Genomic DNA, 17,388 nt, shown 5'->3' with positions numbered 1-17,388 from the left:
CTGATGGCCGAGTGGGGAGAGGGGTGGCGATCAGTGTGCTTCCTGTTGGCCTGGCTTGCCTGCTGATCAGAGGGTTAGAGGAGACAGGGTCCAGGTTTGGGATGGAATGGGTGGAGGTTGGGATCAGTGAAGTGAAGGTAATCACTCCCTCCCCTCCCTGTTTGACCCCCTGTAGAGGGTGGAGGGTGATGTCAGTGTCCTCTGATGGGGCGCGCCCCTGGGTGACAACGTGGAGGGGTCAGTATTTGGGTGACTAAGAGAAGGAAGTGGCACTGTTGGGGGGGGGCAGTCAATGTCCTGGTGATAGACTGGAGGGAGTGAGGTCAATATCTGGGAGTGGGGGTCACTGTATGGTGTGTGAGGCATGAGCTGGAGGGGGTGAGGCCAGTTGTGCATGGGGGAAGAGGGTCCGTATGTGGATGAGGGGGGACATAGGAAGGGTGTGGGAGTCAGTGTCCAGGTGATAGGGTGGATGGGGTGAGGTCAATGTCCAGGTTAAGAAGGTGATGAGTCAGTGTGCAGTATCCCCCCCACAGAGGTGTGACCCCCTCTTGCTCCCTCTCCAGGAGGCCATGTCAGGCGAGGACCATGAGGTGCGGGCAGTGGCTGAGGATGGCTCCAACGGAGGCAGCGGCTCACCCAGCCCTGGGGACACACTGCCCTGGAACCTGGGGAAAACGCAGCGGAGCCGGCGGAGCGGAGGTGGCTCCGGGGGCAATGGAAGTGTCTTGGACCCTGCCGAGCGGGCAGTCATCCGCATTGCAGGTAACACCAGACAACCTTGTCTGTCCAATTCATAAGCACTCGCTTGTTGACTGAACACCTGCTGTGCACGATGTGCAGGTGTTAGGACTGGGATGGGAGGCCTGAGGGTGATCTGCAGGTCAGAGAGGGCCTCTCTCATCCTAGGTGAGTGCAGACGGCACAGCGCCACCTGCTGGCCCCACCCAGTCAGCTGCTTGAGGTCTGAGGTTGAGCTTGCCCAGGGCCGTGCCATCATTGGCCTCATGACAAGCGTCCAGTGCTCAGATGCCATGATGAGTTTTTTGGGCTCCTGGGGCAGAGCTCCCTTCCAAGCCCTTGGTCTTGTCTGTCACTGTGGGGTGTGGGTGGAAGCGTGTAGAAGCAGGGCAGGTGGGGGCAGCCTGGTTGGCGAGAGCCCCAGCCCCTCCCTGAGCCAGGGTCTGGCCTTACCCTCTAGTAGCTGCTGTTCTGGGGAGGAGGACGGGAAAGGCCCGATGAGAGGCCGCTGACAATGTGGGGCTGGCAGCTGACAGTGGCCCTCCCTTAGGGAAGTGGGTGACCTTGGCCTGGAGGCCATAGGGCAGGATGTGCTGGGAAAGGGAGGAGCCAGTTGAGGGTCTCTCCACACGGGCTGCAGAGTACTCACCCCATTCCACCACTAGGACCAGATGATGATGAGGCCTCTGGAGGGCAGGGCTGGCCCCTGCTGCAGGCGGGGAGGGTGGACGGAGGCACTTGGGAGAGGCCTGGAAACCAGCTGCTGAGCAAGGATGGTGCTGCGGTCAGCAAGGACCTTGTGGGTGGAAGCACAAGCAATGGCTTGTGGAAACGCAGAGGAGGAGGGCCGCCCCCATGCAGGGGACCGGCATCCATGCGGTGCATGACTTGCCAGTCTAATTCACGCATCACATATAGGTTTTAAGGGACCAGGCCCTTTCTTACCCACATGAAAGTGAATCATGAACCACTTTCCGCACCCCTGGACCTTCCTCAGCATCAACGCCTGCTCTGTGTGTGGTGGTCCGCAGCTCTCACTGCCATGAGCCACCTGCAGCCAGCTCCCCAGGCAGGCTTTTGTGCGGCGCCTGACAACTTTCTTAGGACTGATTCCTAGAAGTGGGGCTCTGGTCACAGGATCTGGAGCATTTAAGGTTAGAGAGGAAAATTGCCAGGGATGTTCCAGAAAGGAGGACATTTGTCGTCGCTGGGAGACGGGGGGCTTTGCCAACCTGATGGGTGGAAAAGAATTTCTTTTATTTTTACCAAGCATTTTCTTCCCTATAAACCCCTATTTCAGTCCATACTTAGTTGAAGTTTTTTTTTTTTTTTTGCGTTTTAAGGGCTCTTTTTATATTGAAGATACCAACTCTAACTCTGGCGTCGCTATGGAAAGATTCTAAGTAGCGGCGGAGGCAGCGGAGGGAGGAGGGAGGAGCAAGGGAAGGGGCGCGCCTGGGGGCGGCCAGGTGTGGTCGCCGGATCGGGCAGGGTCGCGGGAGAGCTGGGGGCTGTCGAGGGCGGGGGCCGCTGCGGGCCGGGCAGCCGGGCGGGGAATTCGGGCTGTGGGCGGGCCCGCGACTCGGTCGGGAGCGGGAAAGGGTGTGCGCCCGCTGGGACGCGCGTGGGACCGAGACGCGGAGCCCGCGGAGCCCGCCCGGGCTGAGCCAGCTCCCCTGGGCCCCGCCCCGCCCGTGGGGCATCCTGGGTGCGGGGGCGGGGCGGGGGCGGCCCCTTTAAGCGGCGCGCGCGGCCGCGGGGACAGAGTGGCCGCCGGGGGCTGGAGGCCGGCTCTGCGCCGCAGCGCCCCGCGCCCGCCGGCATGGCCGCCCCGCTGCCGCCCGGCCCGCCGCCCGACGAGCGGGACTTCATCCAGGCCTACGAGGAGGTGCGGGAGAAGTACAAAGGTAGGCGCCGCCGCCCCGCCCACCTTGCGGGCGACCTGCCGTCCGGCCGGGCCCGGGCAGGTCCTCCAGCCTGACAGTCCGCCTCTGACACCTGGTCCGCGGTGGCCGTCCTGACCGCGGCCCGGACGGAGCCCAGCCCCCCGCTCGCCTCGCCCGACCCCCACGGCCGCCGGCGCCCGGGGAAGAGGCCGGCGCGCTCGGCGGAGCCCCCGCCGTCATGCCCTTAATAGGACATCGCGCGGCGCGGGTGGGTGGGGTGGGCCGCGCCACCGGCGGGGGCTCGCCCGGCCCAGTGTCCAGCGTGCCGAATCTGTGCCCGGCGGACACGTGGGTCCAGGCTGAGCTGTCCCCTGCCCCTCAGCTGGGTGCCTCCCCCTGGGACTGGTGAGGCCGCCACCGCCTGGCAGAGAGTCACATAGTTGTGGCCTCTCCTCACCTCCCCAAACTGGTGAGCGCCCAGGCTGCCGCCCTTCCTTGGCAGGGACCCCCGTTACAACCCCCCTCTGTCCCCTGGAGGGCAGCTGTGGGGTGGGGAAGTCAGGGCAGCCTCCTCTTCCTCTTCAGATGAGTCCCCTTACCCTGCCCCATGCCCTCTGGGGCCTCTGGACCTGCCCAGGCCCTCACTGCTGTCAGTCACCCGGCAGCCCAGCTGCCTGGTTCCACTGGCTCTGGGCGGGTGTGGACCCAGCCTTGGCTCCTGGCCCGCAGAGCTTAGGGGCCTGGGAATGAGCTGCTGGAGAGGGTCGAGGTTGGGGCCCTGGGCAGAGCCGACCAGAGCAGGTTCCAGCTCCACATGGCTGGTTCTCCTGGCTCTGCCCCCAAGGGCAGCTCAGGGAGAGAGGCCCTGCTGGGGTGGAGCCTGGAGGCAGGAGGAGCCCCTCTCGCTACCCACTAACCTCACCCAGGAGCAGGAGGTTTCCTGGGGCCCCGGGCTGGTCTCTGCCAGGCCATCCTCTGCTAACAGCTTTCAGTGGGTCCTGCGCAGGGTGGATGTGCTGTGTGGTCCTCCTTGCTAGCGCTGCAGCCACCCCCTTTGCCTCTGTGACCAATTCACTTGGGCCGGATAGAGACACTTGTGACAATGAGCTCCCAAGCCTGAACACTGACCCACAGGGAGGGTGGGTACCTCTAGAGAGGGCCAGCCTGCTGCTCCTCCTCTGCACTGCTGGCCTAGCCTTGGAGGGTTCACCTGGACGGGTCCAGGGCAGGGAAGCAGCTGCCCACCTGGGCCACAGCTCTCCTGGCAAACCCCAGGATGGAACTGCTTATGAACTGGCTACTCTCTTTAAAGTGGGGAGGACTACTCAGAATAAATAGTGCTTTGTTCCAGAATCCTCCTTGGTCTGATCAGGTCTGAGGGCCATGTATGCATCCAGAGCCCATCCCAGGCATCCAGCTGAAGCTTCCTGTCCTGAGGAGCTGTGTTCTCTCTACTCCCTGGGGGAGGGCCCACTTCCCAGGAATGCGTCTGACAGGTCCCTGGGGGTTTCCTGTCTCAGTGCCTTCTCTACCTGGCCCAGCTTCCCTGGATGCCAGGCTTAGTGTTGGACACTCTGGGCTGGCTTGGTCCGTGCCTGCCTCCTTGGCAGGTGGCAGCGGATGAGAGGGCAGTGGGCAACTCTTGCCTGGTTCCTGCCTTTGGGTGCCGGGGCACCTGCCTGAAGGGGACTTGGCAGTGCTGTGGTGCAGCTCCCCATTCACGTGTGACACTGGCCGGAGGGTGGCTGAGGGTTGCTAAGCAGGAAAGCGGGTGCTGAGGGCTCTCTGTGCAGGGCCCGGAGGAGAGAGAGCTTCTGGGGCGTACCAGGCACTCCTGCATCTCCTCAGCTCCTGGCTTGAGTCAAGGGAATAGGTGAGGGGCTGGACTGGTGCCTGGCCAGGCCAGGGCCACCACTAAGGCCCAGGTGTGGCCTAGAGGAGGCCAGAGGTAGCTGGGCTATGGGCTGCAGGCCTGACTGTTGGGAGCCTCTTGGACCTCCTAGAGGCCTGAGGCCGTGGCCCCCCTGTCCCGGGAGGTGGAGGGCTGCCCCCAGTGAGGGGAAGGACATGGCACCTGATGTCCCAGCCAGCTAGTGACTGCAGGGAGCTTGGGGTGGGAAGGAGTTGGGAGTGCCCCTCTCCTGGGGCCAGCATGGCACTAGCCAGCTCTGCCCTCGGGGATCCCCACCCGGTCCTGCACACCCACTCCTGGTCCGTTGCTGGGCCCATGAAGGGCTCTGGCTTCTGCCTCCTGGCCAACCACCCTGACTCCGCTCTTACGAGATGCACCGGCCCCTCTAAAGTCCAGCCTGTTAACCCCTCACCCCAGTGACCCCCCACCTCAGGCCCTACCCAGGACTTGTCATTCCCTGGTTCTCCCCTTGGAAATCCCCAGTCCTCCCTGCATGGTCACTGCTCTTCCCAGAACGATCTCCATTTCCTGTCTGCCTGAGCCCTTTGGCCCTCCCCATCCTCCCGCTGTCCCTCCGGGGCAGATTCCTGTGGGGTTGAGGCCAATGGGGCCTGTAGCAGGAGAGCTCTGGGTGCCCCATGGGAGGGGCCTCCCATGCTGAGGGGCTCTATGGGCTGGTGACCTACAGCCCGCCAGCCAGCCCAGCTGCAGAGGGGTGTCCTGACTCCTGGGTCCCCAGAGCCTGGCCTGCGACAGCTCACAGAGGCTGGGCCACCTGCTGTGCCAGGGGAGCCTGGAGAGGCCTGTGGTCAGATGTGGGAGGTCAGGGAAGGGTTTGGGGTGCGGGGAGAGTTGAGGTGATGCAGGTAAACAAATGTGAGGGTGTTTGGTGAGGAAGGAGCAGCCCCCGCCCCCCAGGTGGTGCTGTGTGCCTGTCCACACAGTCAGGGCACAAGGTGCAGGGCAGGGAGTGGGGAGTGGGGCCAGCCAGGAGGGCCTGGGCAGCCCAGGTAGAGACTTCGAGGTTGTCCTGTCAGGGCTGGGAGCAGAGTGGCTACAGGCAGTGTGGAGGGTGGGACTTGGGAGCTCTGACAGGCTGTTTCAATGGTCCTGGAGGGGCCGTGGGTGTGGGGGGAGCAGAGATGAGTGCCATTGGTGAGTGGCTGAGGTGGGTGTGGGGCAGGGCCTCCGGGCAGGGGGTTGGAGTAGGGAGCCTGCAGGAAGCACCCACCTGGGAGACCTGCGTTGGTCTGGGGAGAAGATGGGGCTGGAGAGAGGCCAGGGAGTATCAGCGTGTCTGCAGGGCATGTGCTAAGTATGTGTCCTGTGCTTTCTTCAAGACTCAGCTGGAGGGGCTTCCCCACCTCCCTGGAGGCCCTGGGGCTGCCCAGAGCCATCGTGCATGGCACCCTGCTCACGTGTCCCACCTCTCCTGTCCTAGACTGCGCTTGGTTAGCTGTGTCCCGAGCACCAGCCTCAGGCCCTCAGCCAGTGTTTGCAGGGTGCTTGCGTGGGCCAGTGGGTGATAGGATGGGGCGTCACCTTTGGTGGCCAAAGCTCAGCTGGCAGGAGGGGAGGCTGGCAGTTATCTGGGGCTCTTTGGAGAGGAGTTTTGGTCTGTGTTAACTGTCCAAAGTTAACTGTGCTCCAAACAAAACGAGCAAGCGCTGTGGGAGTGTACAGAGAATAGTGGTGAGTGCCACGCCTCTGGTCCCCAGGCTGGCCGGCGGGGGTGACCACAGTTTGTGTGTGTGTATGTGAGAGAGAGAGAGAGAGAGAGAATTCAATGGTTTTGAGCATATTAATAGACTTGTGAAACCACTGCTACAATCAATTTCAGAACATTTATGTCACCAGCCCCTGGCGAACACTGATCTACTTTCAGTCTCTGTGGATTTGCCTCTATTGGACATTTCATATAAATGGAATCATGCGATTTTGTATCTGGCTTCTTTCACTTAGCGTCATGTTGTCAAGGTTCATCCATGTTGTAGCGTGTGTCAGTACTTCGTTCCTTTTTAGGGTGGAATAATACTCCATGGTATGGATGGACCACGTTTGTTTATCCTAGCATCAGTTAATGGACATTTGGCTCGTTTCCACCTTTGGCTATTGTGGATAACGCTGTGATGAACATGGTGTGCAAGTTTCTGTGTGGACATACATTTTCACCTCTCTTGGGTTTATACCAAGGAGTGGAATTGCTGGATCATGCAGTAATTCTATATTTAACTGTTTGAGGAATTGCCAGATTGTTTTCCAAAGCAGCTGCACCATTCTACATTCCCACAAGCAGTGTGTGAGGTTTCTGGTTTCTTCACATCCTCCCCAACACTTTTCATCTGCCGTTTTGATTATAGACACCCGATTCCAGTGGGTGTGAAGTGGTATCTCATTGTGACTTTGATTTGCATTTCTGGCTGGCTAATGATGTTGAGCGCCTTTTCATGTGCTTATTGGTCATTTGTGTGTCTTCTTTGAGAAATGTCTCTCCAGATCCGTTGCCCATCTTTCAATTGGGTTTTTATCTTTTTGTCATTGAGTTGTAAGTGTTCTTTATTTTTTTCTAGATACAAGTCCCTTATCAGATAGCCGATCTAAAAAAATTTTCTCAGGTTCTATGGTTTGTTGTTCTACTTTCTTGATGGTGTCCTTTGTAGCAGTAAAGTTTTTGATTATGGTGAGTCCAATTTATCTATTTTTTTCTTGGTTGCTTATGTTTTTGGTGTCATATCTAAGAAGCTATTGCCTCTTCTAAAGTCATGAAGATTTACGCCTGTGTTTTCTTCCAAGAGTTTTGTAGCTTAAACTCTTACATTTAGGTCTTTGATCTATTTTGAATTAATTTTTGGGTATGGCCTGAGGTACAGGTCTAACTTCATCCTTTGCAGGTGGATATCGAGTTGTCTCAGCACTATTTTGATTATGGTTGAAAAGATTATTCTTTCCCCATTGAATGGTCTTTGCACCCTCATGCTTTTTAATGGGTAGTAAATATTCCAGTTCATCAAAGTACCACAATTTATTTACCTGGTCCCTGTACATAGACATTTGAGCTTATCACAAAAATGATTGTATTTTCAAATTGCTCTCTGGTGTAGATGAGCCCCGTGGATACAAGGCAGACTAGTTTTCCAACCCTTTGCCGATTGATTGATGAGAAAGTTCTAATTTGTTTTAGTTTGCTTTCTTTGATTATTAATTATAGTAAGCATCATTTCATAGTTACTATTTGCATTTTTCTTTTATGAATTGCCTATTCAAAAGCATTGTTTATTTCTCGATAACGTATTTTGTTTCTTTTTGAATTATAAGAGCTCTTTACATATTATGAATATTAACTTCCTTATCTGTTATAAATGTTTCAAATTTTTCTCTCAGTTTGTTACTTTTTAAAGTAAACCTTTTATTGAAGTAGAACATTCTACAGAAAAGTGTACAAATTATACATAGGCAGCGTAGCTAAATTTCAGAGTTGCCTTGTGACCAGCGCCCAGATCATGACATAGCTTTCAGCCTCTTCACAGTCCCCTTGGGCCCCTAGTTTTTCTCCTGACATCTCACCCATGCGCAAGTTTTGATGGCTTGTCATTTAATTCTACGGTGTCTTTAGCCATATCAACTTTTAGAATTCACCAGTGTTTTCTGACATCTGGCTTTTATGTCATGCTTCGAACAGCCTTCCTTGATAAGAACATTTGCTGAGAATTTCTTCCAGCTCTGGGTCATGTTATTGTTTTATAATATCTTCATCTTTAATCCGTCTGGAATTCGTTTTGGGCTGAACTCTGTGGGAGACTAGGGTGTCATGCTCGGGGTCTAGACATGGGTCAGTGGATGATAAAGAGGATTTTAAAGATCTCCTCTCCTGCCAAACTCAGGGCGGGGTCCGTGACCTGCTGCACCTCTGTTATGTGGCAAGTGTGGCTTGAAAATGAGCGGATGGATGGCAGGGACAAGTAGACCCCGAGCCAGACCTCTGTGGGAATCCTGCCTGGCATGGAGACTCCTCAGGTGCCCCCAGAGAAGTCTTCCAGGAGAGGCCTGGTAGTGGGGCGGTGGCAGTGGAGACGGAGAGCAGCGAGCGTGCGGATGGAGCGGCATTTCTGCAACGGGGAAGGTGGAGGAGTAGGAGTTTAGCCTTTGAGTGTATCAGTTGGAGATGACTGAGACCGATACACATGTGGAGATGCTGGGATGTTGGAAAATGCCAAACTGAGCTGGGAGAGACCAGGCTTCAGGGCCCTCACTAGGAAGAGAGAGGCCCCGTGATCTCAGCCGAGTGCAGCCGGGAAGCAGAGCAGGGGGCGGGGGCAGAGGCAGAGCCATACCGCCAGGTCCTGGCGGCCCAGTGAATGGCAAGGAGTGAGAAGGCTGCCTGGGCAAGAGGTCTTGAGCACGACGAGGCCTGAAAAGTGCCTGATCCTTGGTGATAAGGGACATCAGGGACCTTGGTAAGACTTGGTTGGGGGAGTGGTCAGACTGGAGGTGCTGAGGGGTGGGTAGGGGGTGACAAGAGAGGTGGGAGGCTATGTAGGAGGGAGGGTGCCCTCTGGAGTGGAGTGCTGACCTGGAGGCACGGTGCTGTCTGTAGAGCGCAGCCTTGGCAAAACACTGGCCTGAGGTCCTTGGGGAAGGGGCGGCCTTGGCCCAGAGGGACATCTGTGGCCATCCCATGGGGGTGTGGGCATTGCCACCTGCTGGGTGACCTTTCTCATTTGCCTAGCTTCTGTGCAGATTGTGATTGCCCCTTGTCACTAAGGGCCCTATGGTTCAGAGGGCTGGAGATCTCCCTAGGATGGGCAGGTGGGGGTGATGGTGCCCCCTGGCCTCAGTTTCCCCAGTAAAGCCTGAGGGGAGCTGGCAGCAGAGAGACCAGGATCTGGGCACCTTGAGAATGGACTCAAGGAAGCCAGGAAGGTATGATGCAGGTGGGGCGCCAAGTGCCTACACCCTCCGTGGCATGGGGCCAAGGTCAATGACCAGAGCAGGGAGATGCAGGGCTTGGAGAGCTGGTGCTCTGGGTGCCTGGTGGACCCGTGGGTGGTGAGGTCGGGGACCCATGAGGGGGCATGGGCTGGGTCATCTCATGGTGGCCTAGGGTGATGGTGGACCGGGTGGAGGAGGAGTCAGGAACTCCTTCCCAGGTGATGGGAGCAAGGTGCCCACATGGAAGACTTGGGACACTAGCCTGCGGGGTTGTTCCTCTTCTCCCTCCCTCCCTTCCTCTCCTCTGTGGAGCTTGGGTCACGGTTTAGCTGCACAAGTGTTGTCCCAGCTGGGTGGTCAGCCCTTGGCAGGGACCTTTATTGTGCAAAGAGGATCTGGGACCAAGAAGAGGATGGGGAGTGGAGCATTCTGCTGCCCACTCTGGTTCCTGGGGTGGGGGCAGATCCAGGGCCAATGCTGCAGGGAAGGAAGGCCCTAGAAGGATATCTGGTGTGGCGGGTCTGGAGTCTGGGGGATCTTAGGCAGGCTGGTGGGTCAGGTGGGCTGGGGCAGCAGTGGTGTCCGAGACAGCGCGGGTCGGGGAGGCCCTCCACAGGAGGCAGGTTGGGGGGCTGGAAGCTTGGACCGTAGAGTGCAGAGGTGAGGCAGCTGGCGAAAGCCAGAAAGAGGTGTCCGCAGCAGGTGTCTCTGGGCCTGTGGCGTCTAGAAACTTTATTCCGTTCTTTTTTGGTTTTCAAATGGGTGTGTGTTTTGAGCTTTTGACATGTATCTTTTTTCTCCTTTATTATTAAATGAATAGCTGAAGGGGAAGCTCACAGGACAGGCACAGGATTAAGCCTCAAGAGACACAACTGAGCTTCACTGTTATTATTACCACAGGACCTCATGGTTGTTTACGGAGTAAACGACCCCAAAGAACACCCTGGGTAAGAGGTTCCTGTGGCTGCCGTAACAAATTGCCACAATCTGAATGGCCCTGAAACAACAGAAATTTATTCTCTCACAGTTCTGGAGGCCAGACGTCCAAGGTCAGGGTGTCAGCAGGGTGGCGCTCCCTCTGAGGCCTGAGGGCAGGTTCTTTTCCTGCCTCTCCTGGCTTCTGGTGGCTGTTGGCGTTCCTTAGCTTGTTGGCTGCGTCACTCCAGTATCTACCTCCATCTTCAACATGGCCTTCTCCCCTGTGTCTTCTCTTCTGTCTCTTGTAAGGACGCTTGTTGTTAGATTTGGGGCCTCCCTGAGTAATCCAGGATCTTATCTCCAGATTTTTAACTTAATTATGACTGGAAAGCCTCTTTTTCCAAATAAAGTAACATTCATGGATTCTAGGGGTTTGGAGGTAGACATATATTTTTGGGTCTACCATTCAACCCACTGTGGTCTGCCCTCTGGCCCTCTAAAATTCATGTCTGTCACGTGCAAAATGCATTTGCCCCATCCCAACATCCCCCAAAGTCTCCATCCATTACAGCATCAACTCCAAGTCTAAAATATCATCTGAATGTCATCCGCTCAGAAGTTCCAAGTTTCATCTAAGTTGCCTAAATTAGGTATAGGTGAGACTCTGAGTATGGGCCACCCTGGGGCAAAATTCCTCCCTAGCTGTGGACTTGTGAATGTAGAAAGCAAGTGGTATACTTCCAAAATATAATAGTGGCATGGGCATGGAATAGACATTGCCATTCCAAAAGGGAGACAGAGAAAGAAAGAAAGAGATCCTCAGTCTCAAGCAAGTTTGAAATCCAGCAGGGCAAATTCCATTAGGTTTGAAGCCCCAAGAACATTCCTCTGTGGCTTGATGCTCTACTCTCTGCACTTCTGGCTCTGCCAGCCTCTGCCCACGGCCCCACCCTCTGGGCCCAAGGCTCTGTGTTTAGAGTAACTTTTCCTTTTTCTTGAAGGGTAGCATATGTTTGAAGCTCTACTACCCCATTTCTTGCCTACAGAATCCCAGAATTCCAACAGCCTTCCTTCATTTTGGCCTGCCTCTGTCCTCTTCAGTCCAAGCTGGCAGTGTTCCTGCTGACACGACATTCTCATAAACCTTGTGGGTCTCTGATGTATGTCATGGGGTCCGTGCCTTTAGACAGGAGGATGCTCCATGGATCTTTTATGGATGTTGTTCCTGGCTTCTGCTGAGATAGTTGAGTGGACCTATGAGTCGGACGTGTAATCTCTGCAGCAGAAGGTTGTCCCTCACACCCTTGCCTTTCTCTCCAGAGCACGCTTTCCTAACAGTGAGTCACCCAACAGTAGCATGCTCTGCAATCTGTATAGACTGTGTATTTCCCGGATCACCAGTGCTAGTTCCTTTTTTGCTTAACAGTTCCTTCCACAATTTGTCTTTCCGCCTGCACTTTACTGTAAGCAGGAAGTGTAGGTCATGTCTTCTACACTTTGCTTGGAAATCTCCTCAGCTAAAGATCCAAGTTGATCACTTACAAGTTTTCCTTTCCACTCCACACTAGAACACAGTTCAGCTAAGTTTTCTGCCTATTTAATAAGGATCACCTTTCCCCCGGTTTCCAGTAATGTGTTCCTTGTTTCCTTCTACATCCTCACCAGCCACATCTTTAATATCCATATTGCTACCAATAGTCTGTTCAAGGCAATCGAGGCTTTTTCTATCAGGCAGCTCAAAATTCTCCAGCCTCTTTCCATTACCCAATTCCAAAGCCAGTTCCACACTTTTAGGTATTTATTATAGTAGCACCTCACGTCTGGTAACAGAATCTTTATTAGTTTCCCGTGTCTGCCATAACAAATTACCCCAAACAGGTGGTCTACAAAAGCAGAAAGCTGTTCTCTCACAGTTCTGGAGGCCAGAAGTCCAAAGTTAAGGCATTGGCCTTTCTCTGAAGGCTCCAGAGAAGAACCTTCCTTGCCTCTTCCAGCTTCTGGTGGCTACTGGCATTCCTTGGTTTGTGGTGGCGTCACTCCAATCTGTCCTCATCTTCAGGTGGCTTCTCTTTTGTGTGTCTCTCTTCTTCTGTCTCTTATAAGGACACTTGTCATTAGATTTAGGGCCCACCTGGATAATCCAGGATGATCTCATCTCGAGATCCTTAACCGAATTATGTCTGCAAAGACCCTATTTCCAAATAAGGTCGCAGTCACAAATACCAGGGCTTCAGCTGTGAACATATCGTTTTGGGGGTCACCATTCATTCGCCACCCTCCCCTCAAGTCGCCCTTTGTGGTGGTGGTTGTACTGTAAAACTTCTGTGTCTTTTTGTTTTGTGCTTCTTGTTTTAAAAAAATGTACACGGTGTTTTATAGTATAATTTATTTATAATTTTTGTAACAATGTTATGAAGTATTTTAAATACATGTAACTTTTTACTTAATGTTACAACACTGACATCTTTTTGTGACATTAATTTACAATATAGTATTCCTTTCTGTGGTAACTATATCATGTTTAAACTAATCCACTCTCATAGAACATTAGGCTATTTTTGTTTTGTTTATTGGTATTGGAAACTGCTGCAGTGAAGAGCTTTGTAGCTGGATCAATGTGCGTGTCTATGACTATTGTTAGAAATAGAATTTCTGGGTCAAATAGTATGCAAAATTCAAGCTTTATCTACGCCAAGATACCATTTTTCACCTGTCGGACTGGCAAAAATCCAAAAACCTGGATTTCTGGATTGTATTGGTGAAGCTGTGGGAAGCAAGCCAGTGAAAGTGGCTATCAGATCTAAAACCGCAGTGTGCGTGTAAGAGCGGAAGATGGAAACAGCATCCTGGGACCTGCTCAGTGCTGGCTCTCACAGGAGGAGGGGCTGGTGTGCTCCACGGGCAGGCAGATGGGCAGACACGGGAGACCAGCTAGGTGTGGGGTGACCGAAAAGCAAGGGTCAGATGTCGCTTTTTGTGTTAAAAGGGTTGGAAAACCAAGAATCAGGTTGGTATTTGCTTGATTTTCCATAAAGGAGTTCCAGAGGAATAAACAGGAGGCCAACAGTGATTCTCATACCCTCTCTGTGGGTGGGAGGGGACAAGCTAGGAGGGAGAGCTGATGTCCCCCAGCCGTGCCTGAGAGGGCTTGCTCCCTCCACCTGCCCAGCACCCAGTGTTATAGTTTCAAACAAACAGCAGAACCTCGCCAATCTGATATAAAATTATGCAAGTGGGTAAAGGAGGCAATTATTAACAGAGTCATTGAGTGGGGCCAGCGGGGGCGTTGATTGGAAGTGCAGTTAATCTAAATGCATCGGTTGACTTGGGGGCAATGGTTCTGACGTTGGGCCTCTGCATTTGGGAGCAGGAGTCTCTCCATGGGCCCGTCTCTTTCTTTGTGCATGTGAGGCTTTCTGCACTTAAGTTCTGACTGATTTTTATTTATCTAATTCCAGAGTAGCTTATATCTTGCATTCCTAATGAAGGGTTTTTCTGTTATGTTTTTCTAACTAGTTATTGCCAGCCGGTAAGAAATCTCTTGAATCTTTTGGAAGCGTACATGAAGCCGGCCACTTTGACAAGTCTGGTGTGGGTTCTGATGGGTGGTTGGTGGAGGCTGTTTAGGTGCTCAGAGGAGCAGGGGCTGCGAGGGAGCGAGCACTTGGGGGGACACTCTCTGCCACACACACCTGGATCCGCCTCATGGAAGGAAGTGAGGCTGCTCTGGCCCTGGGAAGCTCGTCCTGGCCTGCCTGCCACCCAATGGGCTCAGGAGGCAGTGGAGATGCTGACAAGTGGATGGATTGGAGGGTGGAGCCGCGAGGACTTGTGGGGCTGGCCATGGGAGGTGATGACCCTGGGGGGTAGGCCTGAGCCACTGGGTGGTAGATGGTGGTACACTCACAGGGATGGGAAGACAAGAGTATCCCAAGACAACTTCTGACGGCATTTGCTGAGTGCGAGAGGCAGAAGATGGGGTGCAGGTTAGAGCCCCACTGGACACATCATCTTGGGAGTCAGGCATAGCTGGCAGTTTGAGTTGTAGGACGGGGTGAGGTGGCTCAGAGGAGCTTGTGGGTGGAGGAGGGCATGAGGCTTGAAGGGGGGGCAGGGGCAGAACCCCTGGGGCATGGGAGGTGGGGAAGTGAATCCTTGTGGTGAAGGGGCTGGTCCAGAGTCCTGGGGCACAACCGCGGGCAGGCCTCCAGCCCCTGCCCTCGTGGGATCCGCCTTCCCTCCGCACCCAGGATGCTGGCTGGGGAGGTCGGTGGAGGCCCAGACCGGTGGGTGTCTCCAGTAAGAAGTGAATGGCCCTGGCTTCGACGCCAGGGGAGCCACGTGCACGAGCAGCCCGGAGAGCACTCTGAGAGTGGCGAGCGCCGGAGGCCTGGAGATGGTGGAATGGGGTGGGCAGGCCCACGCGCCTGGTTCCAGCCCGGTGGCCTGGCAGTCCGGCTGGAGTTCGCAGGGTCAGGCGCCAGGAAGGTGGGGGCGGTGCAAAGCCGGGAGCATGCGCCGCCGCCGCCACCGCCGGGGCAGCCTTGCCGGGTGCATCGATCAGCCGAAGCCCCGCCCCGGGCCGGCAAGCCCCGCCCCAGGCCTCCCGGCTCCTCCCCCAGGCTGCGGCTCTGGCCTGGGCAGTGCGGTGCGGGGCTGGACTCTGCGTGGCGGCAGCGACGCCGCCCTCAGTCCCGGTGGAGACATGGACCCCTCACGAGCCATCCAGCACGAGATCAGCTCCCTCAAAGGTGCGGGCCGGGGAAGGGGCCCGAGCCGGGGGACGCCGACCAGGCAGTGACCTCTGGCTGGATGCAGTCCCCCGCAGGGCAGCGGTCAGCGTCTGCCGTCCCAGGGGCAGCTTTAGGGGTGGCGAGCTGGAGCCGCAGGAGACCCCAGGCCCGTGCCCCGCCAAGGCTCCACCTGGTGCGGGGTCTGCCCTGGGTTAGCGGGGGGGCGACTCCAGCCGCAGCCCTGCAGCCCTGCAGCCCTGCAGTGAGTGTCGGGGGGCGGGGCAGGCTGCGGTAGCGGGGCGGCGGGGGTGGGGCGGAGGTGGGAGCTGGCCTTTGTAACGGGTCAGCCCCTTTTCTTCTCCCGGACTCCCCCCCCCCCTCCCGCCCCGCCTGCAGCCCTGCAGCCCAGCAGCCCAGCGTGCAAGGGGACGGGCAGTGCCGTGGGGATCACTGGGGAGGCGCCAGGCGGGCTGGCCCCGGGCAAGTCCACACTGCGGCTCTTTGTTCTGGGGTGGGGCGACTGGGGGCTGCCCGAGGCCCCGACTGGTTGCCTGGAAACCTGGAGGGGCCTGCAGTGGAGGGGGGGGGGAGGGGGTCTGCTCTCCCTGCCCGCCCTGGCCCTCTGGGTGCTGAATCAGCAACTGCGGCTGCGGTTCCCGCAGGGTGGGGGCAGGGCAGAGAGGGGCAGTCTCGCAGCCCTGGGACCTGGGGGGGCGCCCCAACGCGGGCGCGGAATCCGGGGGGCTGGGGGGGGTCAGGGGGAGGTGTGCAGGAGCAGGCGAGGCAGGCCGGAACATCTTGCTCCAGGCTCCTCCCTGCGTCTCCTCTCATCCCCGAGGGCACCCGGGCTGGTGGGAGGGAGGGGGATTCCCCAGCGTGCTCCGCTCGCTTTCTTCGGAGCCCCAAGTTGCTGTCCTCTCCTGCAGGGGACGGCATGGGTAGTGCCGGGGCTGAGTGGGTTGGCCAAAGACCCATGCATGCCTGTGTAGGAGGAGGAAAGATCTTAGGTCCAAGTGTTTGAGGGGCCTTAAGTGTGGCTTGGAATCGTTTGGGAAGGGGGGCATGAGTTGGTTTGGTGGGGAGCTTGGGGATTAGGTGGGGGCATCGAACCAGAAAGATGGCTTGGATGTATGGGGTGGACAGGGGTGGGGGAAGTGCAGGAGGTGAGTGTGGGGGCTGTGGGATGCGCATACGGGGAGCTCAGGAGGTGAGTGTAGGGCTGTAGTGTGCGCATGGGGGCGCGCAGGAGGTGAGCGTAGGGCTGTAGGGTGCGCATGGGGGCGCGCAGGAGGGCTGAGGGACAGGCCAGGAGAGTAAGCCTCTGTGGGTATAGGGCTAGGCTGGGCCACAGCTGCTGTTGGTTCCTCAAGCCACAGCCTAGTAGGCGGAGGGTCTGCAGGGGCTGCTGGGCTGAGGAGGCGTGGCCGCTGCCCACTCCCGCCTCTGCGGTGAGTCCTCCCTGAGCCGGCGCCCCACCCTCCCGGAGGCAGTCTCCGCGTGGGCTGGCCCCCTTCCCGCCTGGCTGGCTGTAGGGGACAGGCGGAGGGACGGCGGTGCCGCAGTGAGCTGGCGGGCAGGGCTATGGGAACAGTTGGCTGTGCCTTCAGAGTTTCCACCGCCACCTCCTCCACGATTTAGCGCGCGCTCGTGTGTGTGTGTGTGTGTGTGTGTGTGTGTGTGTGTGTGTGTCCGTGTTTGGAGGCCCCCCCCCCCCCCCCCCCCCCGCGCTCTGAGGTGCCATGGCAACGGCCCCATAAACCCGCCCCCACGCGCTGCCTGTTGGCCGCCTGCCCGCCGGCGCCTCCCACCGCGGGATCCCCCACCCCCGCCCTATTTATGATCTGTTCCCGGGTTGTGCTTGGTGGGAATGGGTGTGTCGGCTTCGAGGAAGGGGGAGAACGCGGATCCGGGTGTTGCTCGGTGCAGCACAGCGTGGAAGAGGGGGTATTGGGTGGAATGGGGCAGATGCAGGATATCCGTGGTTGGAACCTCAGTTATGGGGACCTGGGGATGACTGATGGGTGTGGCTGTGGCCGAGCCAGGCTGCACAGCCCCCCACATTGAGCCTGCAGCCCCTTCCCCCATCCCGCTCCTGGGCCCCCTTCCACTCAGTCCCTAACCCTCTCCCGGTGTCGTGGCCTCAGGCTGCCCAGGGTGGGGTGTCTGCATGGCCGCAGGGGAGACAGGCACGGGGCTGCAGGGACTTGGTGACTTTGATTCCCTGTGGCAGCTGAGTTTCTAGCCTGACAGCTGGCTTGAGGGGAGGGGT

At 56.9% G+C, this 17,388-nt stretch overlaps 1 protein-coding gene across 14 annotated transcripts in view; it reads left to right on the top strand.

Moving 5' to 3' along the window:
- The window catches only part of PLEC (plectin), a 56,529-nt gene that overhangs the window by 970 nt on the left and 38,171 nt on the right, over window positions 1-17,388 (top strand). For 8 of the 14 annotated variants that reach the window (XM_070632299.1, XM_070632279.1, XM_070632276.1 and 5 more), the window contains exon 2: window positions 567-765. In XM_070632299.1, coding sequence (XP_070488400.1) covers window positions 573-765 — 193 coding nt within the window. In that variant the 5' untranslated portion in view covers window positions 567-572. Of the gene's footprint in view, window positions 1-566; window positions 766-2,492; window positions 2,649-14,884; window positions 15,138-17,388 lie in introns of those variants that run through there. The other 6 variants (XM_070632295.1, XM_070632291.1, XM_070632289.1 and 3 more) reach the window with 2 other exon arrangements.

The sequence above is a fragment of the Equus przewalskii genome, chromosome 8, assembly GCF_037783145.1.
Source record: "Equus przewalskii isolate Varuska chromosome 8, EquPr2, whole genome shotgun sequence".
NCBI lineage: Eukaryota > Metazoa > Chordata > Mammalia > Perissodactyla > Equidae > Equus > Equus przewalskii.
Note: the sequence above shows the minus strand (reverse complement) of the source record. Positions and strands in the feature narration are given on the sequence as shown.